Source organism: Pongo pygmaeus, chromosome X, assembly GCF_028885625.2.
Source record: "Pongo pygmaeus isolate AG05252 chromosome X, NHGRI_mPonPyg2-v2.0_pri, whole genome shotgun sequence".
In the NCBI taxonomy this organism is placed as follows: Eukaryota; Metazoa; Chordata; class Mammalia; order Primates; family Hominidae; genus Pongo; species Pongo pygmaeus.
Window position 1 is genome coordinate 75965626 of NC_072396.2, and position 21792 is coordinate 75987417.

General features: G+C 43.9%; 1 protein-coding gene across 10 annotated transcripts in view; it reads right to left on the bottom strand.

Annotated features, from left to right (window-relative positions):
• Positions 1-5989: 5989 nt before the first annotated feature.
• The window catches only part of DMRTC1 (DMRT like family C1), a 71664-nt gene continuing 55861 nt past the window's right edge, over positions 5990-21792 (bottom strand). For 4 of the 10 annotated variants that reach the window (XM_054472226.1, XM_054472229.1, XM_054472225.1 and 1 more), the window contains exons 2-7: positions 9677-9834; positions 9319-9377; positions 8871-9004; positions 7847-7907; positions 7515-7662; positions 5990-6529 (exon numbers count right to left, since the gene is read on the bottom strand). In XM_054472226.1, coding sequence (XP_054328201.1) covers positions 6417-6529; positions 7515-7662; positions 7847-7907; positions 8871-9004; positions 9319-9377; positions 9677-9740 — 579 coding nt within the window. In that variant the 5' untranslated portion in view covers positions 9741-9834 and the 3' untranslated portion in view covers positions 5990-6416. The other 6 variants (XM_054472231.1, XM_054472224.1, XM_054472233.1 and 3 more) reach the window with 3 other exon arrangements.

A 21792-nucleotide genomic window follows, 5' to 3' on the forward strand; every position in this document is an offset into this window, starting at 1 on the left:
GAGAATCCAATGTTGTGCATCAGCACAGCTGGGTCGGCAGTTTTCTTTTTTCCTTTTCTTTCTTTCTTTCGTTCTTTTTCCTTCCTTCCTTCCTTTCTTCCTTCCTTCCTTTTTTTCCTTCCTTCCTTCTTTCTTTCTTTCTTCTTATTTTTTTTAATGTCAACACTTTGAATATATCATCCTACTTGCTTCTGGTCTGCAAAGTTTCTTCTCAGAAATCCATTTATAATATTATGAAAGTAGCCTTGTATGTGACCAAATGTCTCTTGCTGCTGTTGAGATTCTCTCTTTGTCTTTGTCTTTAGGCAGTTTGAGTACAATGTGTGGTTCTCTTTGGATTTAACCTTGGTGGGATTTTTTGAGCTTCTTGGATCTTTGTGTCAATTTTTTTTCCCACAGATTTAGGAAGTTTTCAGCCATTACTTCTTCAAATCAGCTCTCTCTCTTTCTGTCTTCTCCTACTGAGATTACCATAATGCATATACTAGTTCACTTGATGGTGTCCCATAAGTCCCCTAGTCTATCTTCACTTTTCTTCATTCTTTTACTCTTTTGCTCCTCTGACATGATGATTTTAAATGACCTGCCTCCAAGCTTGATAATTCTTCTGCCTTGTCAAGTAGCCTATTGAACACCGCCAGTGAATTTTGCAGTTAAATTATTGTATTATTTTTTCATCTCTAGAATCTGCATGGTTCTTTGTTATAGTGTTAATTTCTTTGTCAATATTCTCATTTCGTTCATGCTTCATTTTCCCGATTTCATTTAGTTGTCTCTCTGTGCTCTGTTTTAGCTCATTGAACATCTTTATGACAATTACTTTAAATTCTTTGTCAGGCAGCTCTTAGGTCTACATTTCTTTAGGGCTGGCTCCTGGAGTGTTGTTTTGCTCCAGTGACTGGGCCATCTTCCCCCGTTGATTTGTATGTCTTGAAATCTTTTGTTGGGATTTGGGCATTTGAAGAAACAATCACCTCTCCCAGTCTTTGCATACCAGCTTGGTGCATAGGAAGACCTTCACCAATTGGCTGGAGGTTCTAGGACCTCTCAAACCTTTTGTAATGTCTTGTTGCCCCTGGCATCTACCTACATAACTGCAGCTCTTACCTGCTGTGCACTTTCGTTTTCAGGAGCTTCCAGACTCTATCTCGGGTTGCTTCAGCCTTCCAAGTCAGGCAAGACAGAAACCAGTCCCTCAAACAGCCCCCAAACAAGCCAGAACGTTGTATGCATGGTCCACTCTCTTGTTTTTATCCCAAGGGAGGGGCTCAGAATTCGTGATTTTTTTTTTCCTAGTGTTCCACACTACACCATGTAGAGGGAGGGGCACAAGGGGGATGCTGAGTGCTGGGAATTTTCCTACCCCTGTCGCTGGAATCCCTTCTTGGTTTTACAAGGGCCAATGTGCTGTAGCTTGTCCAGTGATCTCTACAATTCTCACAGAGGTATTTAGGTTTATCTAATGTTGTTAAGTTAATGTCTCTATCAGGGAAGGAGGGCCTGTAGCTTTCTTGACTGCTGTCATGCTGATATCACTCCCATGGGGGAACTTTTTAACAAGTGGTGTTGGAAAAACTGGATCTCTTCCTCACACCATACACGAGGTTACATTTCAAGTGGACCAAAGTTTACAGTGTGACAGGAGACAATCTTCTCTATATTTAGAGTGGGAAATCTTTCCTAGCTATGACTAAAAGCCCAAAAGATATAAGGCAAAATATTGATAAAGTTTATTAAGGAAACATAAAGTGCTTTTGCATGGCAAACAATGAAACAAACACTATCAATGAGGTAAAAAGATTCATGACAAACAGGAAAAATGATTTACGACTTATATCAGAAGAAAAGGTAAATGTCCTAATATATCCCTAAGACATAAAGAATTTTTCTTGGAAAGGAGAAAATACCAAGGCCCCTATACTAACTGGGCCAAAACTATAAACTAAAAGTACATAAGAATAAAGAAAACAGGAATTTATCTTAACCGTATGGAAAAGATGTGCAGCCTTGCATGTGTGAAGGGAAATGCAAGTTAACATATGCACTAATATATCATTTATCTCCTATCAGATGGGCAAATTCAAAAATCTGGCAATACTACTGGTGAGATGCTGGGAAAACTTTCTCTCTCCGATATTGATGGGGAAAAGGCAAATGGTCCATCCTTCTTGAAGAGGTATTTGACAGTAATGAGCAAGATACCTTGTGTTTTCACCTTTTAAGCAGCAATGGTACATCTAGGGATCAATCCCAAAGATGTAGTGATACAAAAATTGCTAAAGATTGTGTCAGGAGCCTATCCATTGCAGCCATATTTAAAAGAATAGCGAGAGCCACGTGTGGTGGCTCACGCCTGTAATCCCAGCACTTTGGGAGGCCGAGGCAGGTGGATCACCTGAGGTCAGGAGTTCGAGACCAGCCTGGCTAACATGGTGAAACCCCGTTTCTACTAAAAGAAAAAATAAAATAAAATAAAAGCAAGAATAGAAACAACCAGAGTGTCCATCAATAGAAGACCAGTCGACCACACTATGGTAGGTCCACACAATGGAGTACCCTCTAGCTGTTGTGAGGAGTGAGGGATGTCTCCAGGGAGGACTGTGGAGTGATCTCAAGGATATCTTTTTTTTTTTTTTTTTTTTTTTTTTCTGAGGTGGAGTCTCACTCTGTCGCCCAGGCTGGAGAGCAGTGACACGATCTTAGTTCACTGCGGCCTCTGCCTCCCGGGTTCAGACAATTCTCCTGCCTCAGCCTCCTGAGTAGCTGGGATTACAGGCGCCCACTACCACGCCTGACTAATTTTTGTATTTTTTAGTAGAGACGGGGTTTTACCATGTTGGCCAGACTGGTCTCAAACTCCTGACCTCAAGTGATCCGCCTGCCTCGGCCTCCCAAAATGTTGGGATTACAGGCGTGAGCCACCACGCCGGCCTCAAGGATTTCTCTTTTTTCACTTTTAGTGACTTTGTTTATTCATGTGTCTTTAACCAGTTCAGTACATGCATTACATTGTAGCTAACACATCTACTCACTGAAATAACACAGTTCTCAACGTGGGGAACAAGTGGCATTTATAGAAATTTTTCTTATATGTGTGACTTTAAATGCTTCACGAGATGCATAATAGTGTGGTCAGTACATCCATTCACTGAAATAACACTGTTCTCAGCTTGGCGATCAGGTAGCCTCAAGGATATGTTTTTAAGTTTTTAAAAAAGGCAAGGTGGAGAAGTTTATGTATTAACAGCTTATGCAGCATTTATCTAAGCAGGAGGCGGGAGTGTAATGAACGTCAGTCTCTCTAAAGAGAGATACAGGTCCAACGGCCAGGTAACACCGGTTGCCCCCATTTCTTTAGCCTTTAAGAAATCTGTTGACAAAAAAGAAAAGAGAAATCTGTTGGATATAACCCTGTATGGATGGGTTTTGCTAATTCTGAGATCCCTACCACTCACCTCTACCCGACTTTGGCCCCCTCCAAGCAAGAATGCACATTCCCACATAAATGGTTTTGACTGTTTTTTCCGCTCAATATTTGTCCCAGGTCTTTCCATTTTTTAATTTAAAAATAATACTTTCCCATACATTTTAGGCTGTCCTTGGTCAGAAACCAGCAGTAGCAGCCCTTTATGGCCCTGCAGTGTTAGTGGAACCTACTTTGGAAAAGCCGTCTTTCTGGGCAAGGGTTGAAAGTGGCGGAGTGCTGGAGCTGGCTCTTACCAGAACATAAGAGCCAACCATAAGATTTTCAAGAATTTTGTGAGCCAGTTGTTAAATACAGCCATTATTAAAAACTACATTATATAAACTAACAATCACATCAATTATATTGAAAACAAACATAATACATGCTAAAAAATATCAATCCCTAATTATTTTTCTACGTTGTACTGTTATCTGTGTTCTTGTGGTTATTTACATTTATGGTATCCGAATGGTAAAAATACATCTCTTCCCAACTCTGCGTTCACTGACATCACTTTGACATCTTGCATTCAGCAAATGCAACAACCCAGGGCATTTCCCCCAACCTTCCTTTCCCCTGAGAGCCAGTTGCTAAACCTGTACCTGCACACTAATGGTTGAAATTGATCCACTCTACAGAAGCTCTGATGTGATGGGTATGGTCAGATCTAACCAATGCTGTTATGTGACATACACGAGTCAAGACATAACTCACAGTGCTCTACACAGCAATGTTTTAAATCTATGAACAGGGGTAGTACACAGCTAAGGGAAGTACACGAAAAAGGTTTGATATTTAACATTCACAAAGATGTCCTAAGATGCCAAAAATACACCATTATTAGACTTTAGAAAAAGTGTGTGTGTGTATGGGGGGAGGGGGGCATCAGGAAAATAAAAGGGGACAGGGAAAAGGGCCTCACTCCTTCCCCCAATGCCCATCACTTTATTTCTGTTTTTCCTCCCTCTTCTCATGCCACATCCTTTAACCAAAATATGCCTCCTCTTTTACCCAAGTCAACTGTGGGACTGTGGTGTGCCTAGGACACGATTTCATAGCAGGATCTTAGTCCTCTTCCAGGTACTACCGCTTCATTCCTCCAGAAATATGTGGACTTGTTCATCCATCACTAGGAAAGGAGGGGCTTTGGGATCATTTGTTCGAGTAACAAATCAGGGAAGGAAGGAAGGTGTGAGATGGACTTCAGTCTAGTCTTGCTCCGAGTCTGAGTGACTTTGCACGTTTGTTTCTCTGCCATCAGATCAAGAATATAAGAATCCTGACTTCTCGGGGTCTCAAAAAAGAAAGGACAAGTTGTAATTGGATGTCATCCGAATCAATTGTCTTGGGTAAAGTACTGGGAGGGAAGAAAGGAGGGAGATAATAGCATGGAAAAGGGCCCATATCCAGGCATGTCCAATTAAGCTTTCTTTCTGCCTGGTGAGGGTCTCCAGGTCTTCATTTGTTTAGAATATCAGCAGAGGACTGGGAAACCAGTGCAGGTAAGAAAGATCTGATCGATTACTACATATTGTTACCTTGAGTAAGAAATAAAGGGACTATTTTGGAAAAACCCTCCGACTGATGTTTGTTGCTTTGAGCTTTGAACCTTTTATTCAATGCTTTATTAAAAAATCGAATTATTCGCTGATTTAGGGCCTGATAAAGACAAGGGAGTGTTCGCTGATCTTTGGCTTAAAATTTCCCCCAAACCACTTCTGCAAGTCACTTTCATTCTTTGAGTGTGTTTCCTCATAGGCAAAATGGCAATAATAATGCTTAGCTTGCAAAGTTGCCGTGAGGCTGTATGTGCTTAGTGCGGTGAGCACAGAATAAATAAAAGGTAGTGATGCTTCCTCATATTTCATGGGTCCTTCAAAAATAGGGTCTGAGTCTAACTCATTTCTCCTGTTTGATTCTTCCTGTCCTGATTGGCCTCAGTTTCCCCCACTGTAAAATTCACATTGGTCTAGAATAAAACCGGCATTTCCATTGGCCAAAACTGTCCTTCATGGAAGTTTGGTTTGGCCCAGATATAGGGCTTAAAGAAGAAACCCGAGCCAACGTTTACAAGTTGAGTGATTTTATATAGAAATCTAGAATTCCATCTTCTCTTGAAAAAACAGTCAGTTTGGCCACCATGAGTCGCTATCCCTGCATGGCAACAATTGCCTGGAGCCAAGCAGCCGCTGCCCACTTACGCAGAGCATACACTGTCAGTTTGGCCAGAGCCCATCGGGCCTGCTCTACTCATTTACATGATCTGCTTGATCCTACAGGCATTGCCACTTATGGCCCTCTGGGCAACTGGAAACAGTCTATGCCAGGCAGAGGGTAGGTACTTAATTGCTCAATGAATAAATACCCTACTCTTTTTCCTCTACCATTTTCTTATCTAGCCATGTTAGGAAATCCCAGTTATTGGATAAGGTGATTCTCACTTTGAAACATGAATTGAACAAATCGGTTAGAGTCGCGATAGTCTGGGTTATACTGTGGTAACAAACGACCCGTATATCACAGTGCCTTATAACAACAACGGTTTATTATTTGCTCACGTACATAAACCTAGACACAAAGTGAAAACATCTTCATGTTTCCACATGCATGGGTATACACATGAGTGCACAGGTATGTCAGCAATCACAAGACGAATAAAAACTCTGGCATATGAACTCACACAGAACCCCACTGAGAGACTGATCAACTTAGATTGCACAATCCTGTCTTTATGAGACAGAAAAAGGCCCCAGCATCCAAAAGAGTAAGGGATAGAGGTACAAGAATATCCACCCTCAGCCAAGGAATTGCCCCATATAATAAAAAGCTTATAAAACACCTGAAGGCTTTAAAAAAAGATGTTAAGCGTTTTGGACGTTAACCATTTTGCACATTCAGAAACTGGATACCAAATAGGCAGTGCTCTATTGAGGCCTCCTCCTCTGGGTTCCTAGCTCAAGAGGGAGATGCATCCCAGATGTCCAATAGGCAGCGAGATGGAGCTGGCTGGCCTGGGGCGGAGAGAGGGGCTGGGAGGCTGGAATCCTTTATCTCCAGCAGGAGCTGTGGACAGAAAGGAAGGGGCCAGAGCCAGGTCACATCCACATCCCCTTCCAGATCTACTCTTTTTGTGCGTCCCGCCCAACCAAAGATTTGTCACCTGGACTGTTGCATAGACCTCTTCCTCTCTGATTTCCCCAGCTCCCATCTTGCCTCCCCCAGTCCTTCCATCAAAGCCACCACAACTCTTTTTGTCAAGCTCAGGGTCTCTGAAATTGTTCTCCCTAGCTCAGAAAACGTTCTCTGGCTCCTCACTACCCACAGTTGCAGGTCCAGCCTCCTAAGCCTGACCTGTCAGACCTCTGTGATTGGTATCCTCTCCAGCCTCATCCCTTTCTGTTCCAGCAGTCCCTCCAGGGGTGTTTCTTCACTGACACACCATGCTCCATTCACCATTTGGATCTGGGAATGCCTAGCCTTCCCTCCCAGCCTCCCCAGTTGTTTATCCCCCCTCGGAGCTCCTCCAGCCCCTCCACTCTGGGCACATCGTTAAAATTTGGCCACAGAACACAGCTTGCAAGGGCATCCAGGCTCCACATCTAGATTGGAAGCTCCCGGAAGGCAGAGACCAGACCTCCTTCCAGACCAAGCCCTTTATCACCTCTGTATGTCCTCCCCAGACCACAGTAGGCCACAGGCGGCTGAGCATAGACCCTGGGCTGAAAGTCAAGAGGGCCGGTTCTTCCACTTGATATGCTGCATGCATATCAGAGAGGGCAAGTCCCTGCCACTCTCAGGGCCTCAGCTTCCTTCTTTCTTGACATCAGGGCACTGAACGCTTGCTGTTGCGCACAAAGCTCAATAAACCGAAGATTCACTAAATAGCCCTCAACTACCATCTCGGGAGTCATACTGAGGAGCTTGGGTGCCTGGCCCCAAGGAGATTCAACTTACTGACTCTGATTTTTCAGTTAGAACCTGCTTACCACAAAGACCCCCATTCCCCAGCTATTCCCACCCTGTGTTCTCCTTTCAGGGAGCAGGCTACCTGGTGGGTTGCAAGGCTGGTGCAGGGAGATGGAGTCAGGAGGGGCCTGGGCAGAGTTTCTCAGAGTCAGCAGAGCCTCAGCGGCCTCTAGCTTCCGCTGCCACTCTGAGTGGGCAGAAACCAAAGCCTGGTCAGAGACTTTGGGGACCTGCAAAGGAAAGTGCATGAGAGAATAGGCACTGGGAAACTACACCTCTTCCCAATACGACAAGTGCCCCTTCAGCCCCCTGTTCCCTCAACCTCCTCCCCCACCCCCACCAAGGCCTTCTGCTCTTCCCATCCACTAAACTCCGCCCCTCCCAGGGTTCTGGACCCCACTACTTTCCCAGGACCTGTGGCTGCAGTAGAAGAGGGTCAAGGGTGGCACAGGGCTGGAGGATCAGAGTTGAGCATCTAGAAACAAGGAAAGGAGAGGCCAGGGGATTAAAGCCGCTGGCGGACACATACTACCAGTAGACAGAAAGAGGGGCAGGATTTTGCAATATCTGGATGTGAGAATCCCAATGCCTGCTGGACCATTAGTCATTGTGGCTGGGGCAAATCCCTTCTCCTGCTTGGCCAGGTTTCTTTTCCATACCTCTTTTTCCTGACAGGGACGCTTATTCCTACCAGCTCTTTCCTCCCAGGGCGATGGTGAAAATCATGGGAAATTACAGGTGTCCGTGTTTTAATTTGCAAAACACTTGGAGAGATGTGATTACCGTCCCTGTTCAGGGGCTGGTTCTCACTTCCATATTGCCCAGTCCCCATGGGTCTTGAAGGGTCTCCAGGAAGCTTTCTCTAATGGCCTCTGGGCTTTGCCCTGGGCCTCTGTGGCCCTCGCCAGCACGGACCCCACCTTTCAGCAGGACCTTCTATCCCATCCACCTGTTTCATGTGGCATAACTACCCCCATTTGTTGAAGCCCTACTATGTGGCAGGCCTTGTGCCAGTTCTCTTTTCAATGCTATGGGTATAGAATATTGTCCTCAGTACACCCACAGGGAAATGGAGGTTCAGACACATAAAGTCACTTGTCCAAAGTCTCACAAATAGAAAATAGCAAAGCTAGGAGAGCCCTGTCCTCGCCCGTTAGTATTAGATGCTGCCTTGCCCTCCTCCTCCTTCTCCTCCTCCTCCTCTCCCTCCCCCTCCTCCTCCTCCTCTCCCTCCTCCTCCTCCTCCTCCTCCTCCTGCTCCTCCTCCCCCTCCACCTCCTCCTCCTCCTCCTGCTCCTCCTCCCCCTCCTCCTCCTGCTCCTCCTCCCCCTCCACCTCCTCCTCCTCCTCCCCCTCTTCCTCCTCCATCTCCCATGGCATCAAGGACAAGGTTAGGCACACAAGACACAACCTGCTCCATGGTCCTCACGCTACTCACATGCTGGGCAGGGCAGGGGCCCTGTGGGGATCCCCAGAAGGAGAAACCAGTTGCTGCTCCAAGGTCACTGGAGTACAGGGCAGAGACAAAGGTTCTGGGGCCTGGCCAAGCAGCAGAGCCCCTTGGGAGCTCCCCTGCAGGGGCAGAGAGCACAGGTTGCAGTCAGGCACCAGGCCGGCCATGGAGAGAGGAGGTGTGGACATGTTTTAGGATGAGGATAGGAGCCTAGAATGTCAGAGCTCCGAAGACCTTGAAGACCAGCCAGTCTTGCCTTTCATTTTGCAACTGGGGAAACTGAGGCCCAGGGAGGAGAAGTGATATTTCCCAAGGTCACATGGTGAGCTGGTGATAGGATTGGAGATGAAACCCATGTCCTTGGGACACGGTGAAAGATGTCTGGACAGTGGCTGGGTGGGAGCCTGCCCGACTGGTCACCGACTCTCCTTACCTCCTCGGGGGCTGTGAAGATGTGGGTCTCGGGCTGCAGCATGTTGTTCTCCTTCCCAGCTGTGAAAGACCAGAAACAGCTTTGGTGAGTCTTTCCCCCAACCCCACCCCACTTCACCCCCCCTCCAGTCTCAGGTCTCATCTCACCATGGAGCTCTTCGATTGCCCTGTCCCCCAGCTCTCTCCTTCCTACAAACACTTGGTAGATAACATTGGTGACATTTTGCACCTGGGCATACTAAGGTCCAGGGAGCAACTTGCCCCAGGTCGCACTGCAATTCTGTGACAGGACTGGTGACAGAACTACTCATGCTTCCTCCACCCAAACTCTGGCTCCCTCCCTTGCCAGAAACACTCACTGAGGGCTCCTGCTCTGATGGTCAAATTCCTGACACGGATGGGAGCTTTGGGAGGGGCAGCCATACTCCTTATTGGTCCTTGAGCCAGGTGTCTCTTTGATCGTGCCCGCTGCTCCCTCCTCAAGGCACTCACAGCAGGCAAGACCCTGAGGTGTTCTCTGAAGTAAAGGATTGCAGGGCTAAGATTAGTCCCATTTAGAGGAGGTCTGGCCCCTCCGCATCTCAGACACCATACTCATGAGAAGAGGGCACAACTGTGACACTCGCAGGCCTGGAAGCGGCAGAAATGCTTGTGGCCCCTGATTTGGGCAGTGATACCATGGTTGTGGCAGCGGTCACAGCAACCTATAGCTCTTCTGGGGCCAAGTTCAGTCCCCCATGGGGCTCCAGTCTGACGCCCTGTGGTGCATTCAGAGTCAGAGGGGCAGCAGGGGGCAGCAGGTATTTATTTGTCCTCAGTACATCCATAGGGAAATGGAGGTTCAGACACATGGGATCCATGCTTCTAGGGTCAGGAGCGGAGGTCAGAATGGCCACGTGATTCCCTACCCCCAACGTACTTCCTCTGCCCTTGGAAAACCCTATCTGAGGTGGCTGAATGCTCCTTCTCCATCCTTCTCACCGCTGGAATCAGATTGCCTTCCCTCCCCTTCTTCTCCCATGGTTTTCACCAACCTTCACTGCGACCTCCTTGCTCATGTTGCCTCCTTCCCAGAAGCCCCACTCACACATAGCCCCTTCCCAAGAAACTCTTGGAATGGATCCCATACCCATTCAATGCAGTCTTTATTCTCCTTGCTTACCATCACTTCACCATAGACCCCACTTTCAGGCATGCACATGCACTCCCGTGCCTTCTTCCACCATTACTACACCCACTTCTTGTGTATCATCCTGCACTCTGCCAAACCCAAGTATTATTCCTGGCATCCACTTCACCAATTCTCTTCCGAACCTCCTGCATTCATTCACTCCCCACACAGGATTTTGTGCCACCAGCACTCAATTCCATTGTCAGTCTCTTCTATGCCCTATATTCAATTTTCCCCTCACATTTCACGCTGATTCATGCTGATTTTTTTCTTGTACTCCACCTTACACTTAATTATTCCCTTGCTCCCCCTTTGAGCTGATTTCCCTCTTGTATCCCATGAAATCGTATTGTTCTCCTGGATCCCTGGCCCTCTTTCAGTTACTAATTTCATTCATCCCTTCATGCATCCCCTTGATTCTTTTTTTTTTTTTTTTTTTTTGAGACGGAGTTTCACTCTCGTTACCCAGGCTGGAGTGCAATGGTGTGATCTCGGCTCACTGCAACCTCTGCCTCCCGGGTTCAAGTGATTCTCCCGCCTCATCCTCCCGAGTAGCTGGGATTACAGTTGCCTGCCACCACGCCTGGCTAATTTTTTGTATTTTTTTTTTTTTAGACGGAGTCTCGCTCTGTCGCCCAGGCGGGAGTGCAGTGGCACAATCTCGGCTCACTGCAAGCTCCGCCTCCCGGGTTCACGCCATTCTCCTGCCTCAGCCTCCCGCGTAGCTGGGACTACAGGCGCCGGCCATCACGCCCGGCTAATATTTTTGTATTTTTGGTAGAGACGGGGTTTCACCGTGTTAGCCAGGATGGTCTCGATCTCCTGACCTCGTGATCCGCCCGCCTCGGCCTCCCAAAGTGCTAGGATTACAGGCGTGAGCCACCGCGCCCGGCCATTTTTTGTATTTTTTAATAGAGACGGGGTTTCACATGTTGGCCAGGCTGATCCACCTGCCTTGGCCTCCCAAGGTGATGGGATTACAGGCGTGAGCCACCGGGCCGGGCCGATTCCCTTGATTCTTCATTCAGCAGGTACCTGTTGAGCCTCCTATGAAGTGTCAGGTTCTGATCTAGCCAATAGGGAACTCCTCAGTGCAGTAGTGTTTCTCTTGGACTGACACACCTTTTCTGCTTTCATGCAAACCCACACATTCCCTCCACAGCCTCCCCAAAATCTTCCATAATCCTCTCCACACTTCAATAATTGTACTTGAGCACACCATCTCCCCCCACCCCCACCCCACCCCACACACGCAGTCCCACCACCCTGGAGTGCACCACTTCCTCAGGAAGCCCAATCATCCACTCCCTCCCGGACCTCTGAATCAAAAGCAATCCCATGAGCCCTGCCTCATTGGCCAAAGGCCAGGGCTCAGGGAGCTGGAGCAAGGAGTCCTCCCAAAAGGGGTTCCGGGAGAGCTGAGGGCGCGATGGGACATCAGGAGCAGATGGGGGTTCCCTGCTGAGGTAGCAGAGAGGGGAAGGGGTTGGGAATCTGGCTCAGGAGGGTGGGAGGAAATAAAAGGTGTGGAGAACGAGGACCTAATTCTGATGTCAGCCTGTGGTTGCCTCAGCCTCCAGCAAGTCAGAACCAGTCAGACGGTCTGAGGGAACATCCAGCTTCTGCTTCCCTTCCCGCCCTTGCCACAAAGGCCAATGAGCTCTCGCGCTGCCTTCGACCTCCCGCCGCTGTGGCTGGCGACCAATGAACCTCGAGATCTCTTGACGCTCGCGTTCTGAGGCCACGCCCCCATCACCTCCCGGTAGCTTCTCCTGCTCCCTGTAACTAGGTCAGTCAAGAAATCCTGAAGTGATCGTTGAGCTTTATGCTCCCCAAGGCTTGTTTCCCAGATTAGTCTCCCTCTGGGTGTGAAATATTTTGTGTGCATGCATTTATAACTCATGTACTTGGTATTCTGTAATTTACCTTTTAAAAATTCAGCATGTGATTAAAGATCGATCCATATTTCTATGCCGCGGATTCCCAATCAGTGGTGACTTTGCAACCCCCAGGGAACAATGCTTGGAGACACTTTCGTCCATATTTGTGTGTCTCTGTTTATGAACTCCCTGTTATGTTCCACAGATAAATGTGTCTATTCCTGTACCACTACTAAATTGTCTTAAATTTTTTCACTTCATAATACATCTTGACATCCGCTAGGGCAAGTCCCTGCATGGTGTTCATCATCTCCAAACACATCTTTGCTATTCTTTGCCATTCTTTGCCTTTTTGTCCTTCCGCATGAATTAGTATGCAATGTCAAGTCTCCCCAGACTCAGTCCTAACAGCTTTGGATTGCATTTTCACTGAATCTATGGATCAGTTAGGGGGAGCATCTACTATCTGTAGAATACTCAGCCTCCCTGTTCACCAACTTGGGATGTCTCCACTTACGTGGGTCTTTAATGTTTTAATCTTTCAGTTCAGTTTTTAGTTTCATCTTTTGTCTATTTAGATCTTGCACATCATTTATTGTATTTATTCCAAGATGCTGTAGATTGTTGCTGTTCTTGTCCTTGATGTCTGTTTAAAAGGACAATTTCTATTTGGATCTAGTTTACAGAAACCCCTTTAACTTTTATAAACGTGACTTGATCTTAAAGTCTGTCAACATGCTAAACTCTATAGTAGGCGTTCTGGGATTATCTGTGAGTTTATGCATAGTAGAAATAGAATTGAAGTTATGGGGTTTTTTTGTTTGTATTTTTTGTTTTTTTGGTTGGTTGGCTGTTTGTTTTTTAACAGTGCTGGCTAGGAAATTTAGTACAAGATCTAATAGCGACAGCAAAATTGGGCTTCTTTGGGTTCTTCCGGATTTTAAAAGGAATGCTGCCAGCATTTCCATATTAATATTGTTTCCTTGTGTTTTCCTTAACTTTTCCTTTCCTTTTCTTTGCTTTCCTTTCCCTTCCCTTCCTTTCCTTTCCGTTCTTTCCTTTCCTCCTTCCTTCCTTCCTTCCTTTCTTCTTCCTCTCTCCCTACACCACACCACCTCCACCCCCGCATGTCTTAGGCCTTTTGTCCTTCTGCATAAATTAGCATGCAATTTCAAGTTTCCCAAAAACTCGGTTGTGACAGATTTGGACTGCATTTTCACTGAATGTATGGATCAGTTATGGGAGAATCCACTATCTCTAGAATACCCAGCCTAGGTAACTTCCAGGTTTTTTCCAAAACCTTCAGCAAAGTTTAACTTACAATCCAAAAGGTTAAAAAATCATAAATGTATATCTTAATCGGTTTTCTATCTCTTTCTTTTTCTTTTCTTTCTTTATTTCTTTCTTACCCTTTCTTTCTCCCTTTCTCTCTCTCTCTTTCTCCTTCCTTCCTCCCTCCCTCCCTCCCACCCACCCACCCACCCTTCCTTCCTTCCTTCCTTCCTTCCTTCCTTCCTTCCTTGGGTTGCTTTCTTTATTTGATTTGTAAACAAAGAAGAAACAAAAAAGCAGCCCCTCACTCTGTCACCCAGGCTGCTGAAGTGCAGTGTCGTGATCTTGGCTCACTGCAACCTCCACCTCCTGGGCTCAAGCAATCCTCCTGCCTCAGCCTCTCAAGTACCTGGGACTACAAGCACACGACCATCCCCAGCTAATTTTCGTACATTTTGTAGAGACAGGGTTTCTCCATGTTGCCCGGGCTATCGTGAACTCCTGGGCCCAAGCAGTCCGCCCGACAAAAGTGCTGGGATTACAGGTGTGAGCCACCAAGCCAGGCCTCTTAATGAGTTTTCAAAAATTAAATATACACATGCAATTAGTGTCTAGAACAGGCAACAAAATATATGAGCAACACACAAACCTCTCTCGGGTCCCCTTCCAGTTACAGCTTTGCTAATGTCAAACCAGCTTTCCTCTCCCGTAGTAAATGTAACTTAGCTATGGTGTATTAATTTTTTTGTATATGGTACATTAGAGCAGTGGTCCTAAAACACTAGCTTGCATCAGAATCACCCAGAGGGCTTGATAAAACAAAGATTTCTGAGCTCCATATCTGTATTCTCAGACGACAAGATCTGGGGTGGGACCCAGAGTTTGCTTTGCTTTGCTTTGCTTTGCTTTTTTTCTTTGCTTTGCTTTGCTTTTTCTCTTTTCTTTTCTTTTTGTTTTTCTTTTCGTTTTTCTTTTCTTTCTTTCTTTCTTTTTTTTTTTTTTATGGAGTTTCGCTCTTGTTGCCCAGGTTTCAGTGCAATGGCGCGATCTCGGCTCACCGCAAACTCCGCCACCTGGGTTCAAGCCATTCTCCTGCCTCAGCCTCCCGAGTAGCTGGGATTACAGGCATTCACCACCATGCCCGGTTAATTTTGTATTTTCAGTAGAGACGGGGTTTCTCCATGTTGGTCAGGCTGGTCTCGAACTCCTGACGTCAGGTGATCCACCCGCCTGGGCCTCCCAAAGTGCTGGGATTACAGGCGTGAGCCACCACGCTCGGCCGAGTTTGCTTATCAAACAAGTTCCCTGGTGATGCTAACACTGCTGGTAGGGGACCACATTTTGAGAACGACAGCACAAGAGAGGACAACATAAGGAACCTCCAAATACCCGTCTCCCAACTGCAACCATTAACGACTCATGGCCAATCACATTTCATACATATCCTCTCCTCTCCCCCTCCTCCAGATTATTTTCAAGCAAATATCAGAAATCAAAAAAGTACAAAAATCATACGTGGATATCTTAATGTATCTTATTTGACTTGTAAACATTTCAGTGCATAACTCTAAATATGAGGAATCTATTTTCCTCAACGTTTTATTTTGAAAATACACAAAGCTGAGGGGGTAACACAGTGAACAATCTTATGCCTAGATTCACATTATCTCATTGCTTTATCTCTCAGTAATTATTTTTTCTTGCCTAACCACGTAACAGTTCCAAACACTTCACCCAGTTACTTCGGCATGCACCTCCTAAACACTAGAATGTACTCCTATGAAACCACAGTGCCATTATCACATTGAAGAAATGTAACAATGAAGGGGTAATATTATCCAAGTTCACATACAGTTCATATTTAAATTTCACCAAATGTCCCAATAATATCCTTTTGAAAGACTTTTTGGGGGATCAACAATCCAGTCAAGCAAGGTACACTGCACACAGTTGTCATGTCTCTTTAGTGTCCTCTAATTGCAAACAGTACCCCAACCAATTTTTTAAACCTTCCATGACGATGACATTTTTTCCAGAGCCGAGGCCTGCTGTCTTGTAAAGTGTCCCACAATACGGGCTGGCCTGATATTTGCCTCTTGTTTATATTTACGTTTGACACTTTGGGTACGAATTTTAAGAAGGTGATGAGCAGTTCACATTATGTCACATCTGGAGGCTCCTAACGCCAGTTTCTCTAGTTACCGGTGATGCTCTTTGTATTCATCAGTTTTATCACTTAACTAAGGTATTTTTCAGACAGAGTACTGCACTGGGAAGGTACTTCTCTCCCTTTGTGATTAATAAGTAGTCTGTCATGATATTTCGATGACATGCGGATATTCTGCTCTCCAACAAAAATTTTACCTCTTGGCCTTAGTATTCATTCAGGGCTCTTGCCTGATTTGATTGTTACTTTGTTGGTTAAAAAACGGTGATTTCTCTAATTCTGTAATTCATTTCTGCTTTTATGGGTGGGCATTTTGATGTAAAAAAGCTCATCTCACCCCCTCCCCCACCTCGTTGTTGTTGATGTTGCATTTGCTGTGGCAGAGAAAGAGCACAAGCTGTTTATTCGTTTTGTTGCAAGAAACGTAAAGAGAATAAACTGGACAATATTAAGAGAAATGTAAGCAAATACATGATGAATTTGATAAGAATTTTCCCTCTAACAGTCTAATCAGATTGACAAAATTCGTTGCCTGAAATTAGAATTAATTGGTCAGCAATAGCAAAAAAGGCAGTTTATGATAATTATTAAGAGGATCTGAGGTTATTAATTTGGTCAACTAAAAAATGGCTTGGATCTTGTAGAATACACACACACAGACACACACACACACACATTTTTGGTGGAGACATCGTAAAAAGGTATTGTTATCTCAGTTACATAACGCATAATAGAAAATTATGAGACCATATATAATATTTTACAAAATGCAGAAGGCCTTCACCTAAGTCGCCACTCAAATGTCCATGTAATACAAGACCTTTCTAACAGTATGGAAGAATAATTGATTCAAAGTCTGAAAAATTTCAACTACCTTACTTTTAGCATTACATGAATCATGGGAAATTTTGTCTCCAAGAACTTTCCAATTTGCAAAGACACGCTCGTAGCATGAAAAATTGAACTCATAGTGCAGTTATTTGGGTATCGTGTCTGCCTCTTAGAAAGGAAATTGAGTTAATTGTGAAAGACATTGCAGAAACTAGTTTCTATGGTGAAAGACAGGGATCTGGCTGTTAGTTCAAAAATCAAATTTTGTTGTGATTTAAATCAAGAGTCCGATGTTTCTTTTATTTCTTCTTTCCATTGTATGATTCATATTGAAAACATAAGGGCTTAGCTTCCTAGAGTCAACTATATGAAAAGTTTCATAACTATAGTTATTAAAGTCATTCAGTAAATATGCACAAAGGCAGTGAATCATCATAGGCTTACTTTGTCAGTCTTTATTGAGTTTTGTATGTTTTATTGGTCTTCTTAAAGACCTCGGTTTTTATTTATTGATTTTCTCTATTATTTTTCGGGTTTCCATTTCATTGATTATTTTACCTATCTTTCACATTTCCTTCCTTCTGCTTCTTTTGCTCCTCTTTTTCTAGTTTAGTGTAGTGACATCATAGATTACTGCTTTGATAATTTTCCATTGGTCTAATGGAAGCACTTAATGGCATAAATTTTCCTTTCAACAATGCTTTAGCTTTGCACCACAGATGTTGACATGTTTTATAATCATTTCCATTCAGTTCAATTCACTTTCTGAAGTCCTGGAAGATTTAGTCTTCAGTATTCTTTTTATTTAAATTGGCCAATAAAAATTGTATATATTTGTGGTGTACAACATGATGTTTTGATAATAAGTATACACTGCGAAATGGCTAAACCAAGGTAATTATCATATGCATTACCTCACATACTTAGCATTTTTTGTGTGTGGTGAGAATACCTAAAAACTACTCTCAGCAAATTTCAAGTATACAGCATATTGTTGTTAAATATAGTCACCATGGTGTAGAATAGATCTTTTGAAATTATTCCTCCTGTCTAGCTGAAATTTTGTACCCTTTGGTCAACATCTCCCCCACTCCCCCAAACTCCAGCCTCTGGTAACCACCATTCCACTCGCTACCTCTCAAAGGTCCACTTTTTCACCTTCCACACATGGAAACGCCATGTGTTGTTGGAAACGCCATGATTTCCTTCTTTTATATGGCAGAACAGTATTCCATTGTGTATATAGACCACATTTTCTTTATTCGTTAATCTGCTGGTGAACACTTAGGCTCATTGTAAATCCTGGCTATTGTGAATAGTGATGCGGTGAAGATGGGAGTGCAGATATCTCTTTGACACGCTGATTTCATAGCTTTTGAATATAGTCCCAGAAGTGGGAAGGCTAGGTCATATGGTAGTTCTATTTTAACTTTATGAGGAACCTTCATACTGTTTTCCATAATGGCTCTCCTAATTTACATCTGGAAGATTTTCTCTTTAGCCCATGGATTGAGTGGCATCCTTAACACTGAGTGGTGGTGAAAATCCTGACATCATCCCAGCAGGGACAAAGAGGGGTGTCTCCTTATGGCCTGGTGGGGGTATATGTTGGAGATCTCCACATAATCCTGCTGAGATGATAGCGCAAAGGGGCCCTCGTCTCTGCCCATGGAAATGAATGTGGCAGTCTACGCTCCCCACTAGATCTTTGCTGGCATGAGTGGGGAAGGGGCCACAGAGTTTTCTGAGGTGTTCGACTGGAGTAGAGCAGTTATTGTGAAAAATATTTTCTGCCTTGTTTGGCTGCCTCTTTTCTGACCCTTAGGCTAGGAAGAACAGGCTTTTGTAGGTTTATTTCTTTGTTTCTTCACTTGTTTTGTTTCGTTTTGTTTCGTTTTGCCTGTGCATTTTGGCATTCCCCAGTGGCTGGTTTCTTCAGCTCCAAGTTTGGGATATATCAGGCAAAAACAAAACCCAAGGAACTCACCACCATGTCGTTCTGAGGTCCCCAGTTGGTCTACTTTCTTCTCTCCACTTCCAGCCTTATGTTTGTTTTATACATAGTGTCTAGAATTTTAAGTTGTACTTAGTGGGAAGAATAGGGAAATGTACAACTACACCATCTTTCCATCTTTCCAGAAGCAGCAGTCTCTATAAATTTATTTTATTTAAAAAAGCAAATAATAATTATATATATTTATGGGGTACAATACGATGTTTTGATATATGTATACAATGCGGAATGATTAAACGAAGCTAATTAGCATATCCATCTCCTCACCTACCTATCAGTCTTTTGTGGCGAGAACATTTACAGTCTACTCTTTTAGCAGTTTCAAAATATGTAATGCATTATTTTTAACTAGAAATGCTGTGCAATAGATCACTAAAGCTTCTCTTGCACCTGTCTAACTGGAACTTTGTACTCTCTGACCAACATCTTCCCTTGCCGTATCCCCCCCAAGCCCCGCCACCCCCAGCCTCTGGCAACCATCATTCTACTCTCTGCTTCTATTGGATCAACTTTTTAAGATTCCACATGTGTGAGATCATGTGGTATTTGTCTTCCTTTTTTTCTTTTATTTTTTAGTTGACACATAGTAGTTGTGCATATTTACGAGGTACAGAGTGATATTTTGATACATCTATTCAATGTGTAATGACTATACCAGAGTAATTAGGGTATCCATCACCTCAAACATTTATCATTCCTTTGTGCTGGAAACATTCAAAATCCCCTCTTCCAGCTTTTTCTTAACATATACTATACGATACTGTTAACTATATTCAACCTACAGTGCTATAGAACACTAGAACTTATTCCTCCTATGGATCTGTAATATTGTATCCATTAGCCAACCTCTCTCTATCCTCCCCTCCCCTCTATACTTCCCAGCCTCTAGTAACCACAATTCTACTCTCTACTTCTATGAGCCCAATTTCCTTCAGCTTCCACATATGAGTGAGAACGTGTGGTGTTTGTCTTTCTGTGCCTACCTTGTGTCACTTAACATAAAATCCTCCAGGTTCATTCATGTTGCCTCGAATGACAGGACTTCATTCTTTCTGGTAGCTGAATAATGTTCTGTTGTGCATAGATACCACATTTTCTTTATCCATTCATGTCGACGGACACTTAGGTTGATTCCGTATCTTAGCTATTGTGAATAGTGCTGCAATAAACATGGGGAAGCAAATCTTTCTTTGATATACCGACTTCCTTTCCTTTGGATAAATACTCAGTTGAGGGACTGTTGGATCATACGGTAGCTCTGTTTTTAGTTTTCTGAGAAACCTCCGTACTGTTTTCCATGATGTCTGCACTAATTTACACTCAGACCAACAATGTGTAAGAACACCCCTTTGTTCACATCCTGGCCAAAACTTATCTTTTTGTCTTTTTCATAATGGCCATTCTAACCGGGTTGAGAGGAGATCTCATGGTAGTTTGGACTCGCATTTCCCTGATGATTAGTGAGGTTGAGCAATTTTCCATAAACTTCTTGGCGACTTGTATGTCTTCTTTTGAGAAATGTCTATTCCGATCCTTCGCTCATTTTTAATAGTGTTATTTGGGGGAGTTTTGCTGTTGAGTTCTTTGAACGTCTAGTGTATTCTGGATAGCAGTCTCTTATCGGACGATTAGTTTGTTAAGTATTTTCTCCCATTCTACAGGTTGTCTCCTCACTCTATTGATTGTTTCCTTTGCTATACAGAAGCTTTTTAGTTTTATATGGTCCCATTTGCGTATTTTTGCTTTTGCTGCCTGTGCTTTTGTAGTCTTACCCATAAAATATTTGTCCTACTAGAACAATGCCCTGAAGCTTTTCTCCTTTGTTATTTTTATAGTTTCAAGTCTTCCATTTAAGCCTTTAAGTTTCTATAACAATATCACGGTGTCTTGGTTACTATAGCCTTATAGTATCTTTTGAAGTCAGGCAGAGTGATGCCTCCAGCTTTGTTTGTTTGCTTCCCCCAACCCCTCAGGATTTCTTTGTTTATTTGAGGTCTCCTGGGGTCCCATATGAATTTTAGGATATTTTTTTCTATTTCCGTAAAAAATATCATCGGTATTTGGGTGGGATTGCATTGAATCTGTAGATTGCTTTGGGTAATATGGTCATTTAAGCAATTTTCATTCTTCTAATCCATAAGCATGGAATGCCTTGCCATTATTTTGTGTCCTCTTCAATTTTTTTTATCAGTGTCTTGAAGTTTTCATTGTGGAGATCTATCACATCCTTGGTCACATTTATTCCTAGATACTTTATTTTTTTTGTAACTATTGTAAACGGGGTTGCCCTTTTTTTTTAAAAAAAAATTTACTTTAAGTTTGGAGATACATGTGCAGAACATGCAGGTTTGTTACATAAGTATACATGTGCCATGGTGGTTTGCTGCACCTATTAACCCGTCATCTAGGTTTTAAGCCCCGCATGCATTAGGTATTTGTCCTAATGCCCTCCTTCCCCTTCCCCCCCCCCCCCCCGACAGGCCCCAGTGTGTGATGTTCCCCTCCCTGCGTCCATGTGTTCTCATTGTTCAGCTCCCACCTATGAGTGAGAATATGCGGTGTTTGGTTTTCTGTCCCTGTGTTAGTTTGCTGAGAATGATGGCTTCCAGCTTCATCCATGTCCCCGCAAAGGACATGAACTCATTCTTTCTTATGGCTGCAGGGGTTACTCTCTTGATTTCCTTTTCTGCTAGTTCATTATTGGTGCATAGAAGCACTACTGATTTTCGTACGTAGATTTTCTATGCTGCAACTCTATTGAATTTGTTTATCAGTTCTAAGAGTTTTCGGGGAGTCTTTAGGTTTTTCTATCTATCCGATCATGTCATCTGTGAAGGGGTGCAATTTGACATCCTTTCTTTCCATTTGGATGTCATTTATTTCCTTCTGGTGCCTAATTGCTCTGGTAGGACGTTCAGTACTATGTTAAATAAGAGTGGTGAGAGTGAGCATCCTTCTCTTGTTCCTGTTCTTAGAGAAAAGGCTTTCAGCTTTTCCCCATTCAGTATGATGTGGGTTAGTTATATATATAGCCTTTTATTATGTTGAGGTATATTCCATTTGTACCTAATTTGTTGAGAGCTTTTATCATGAAGTGACACTGAATTTTGTCCAGCACTTTTTCTGCATCTACTGAGCTG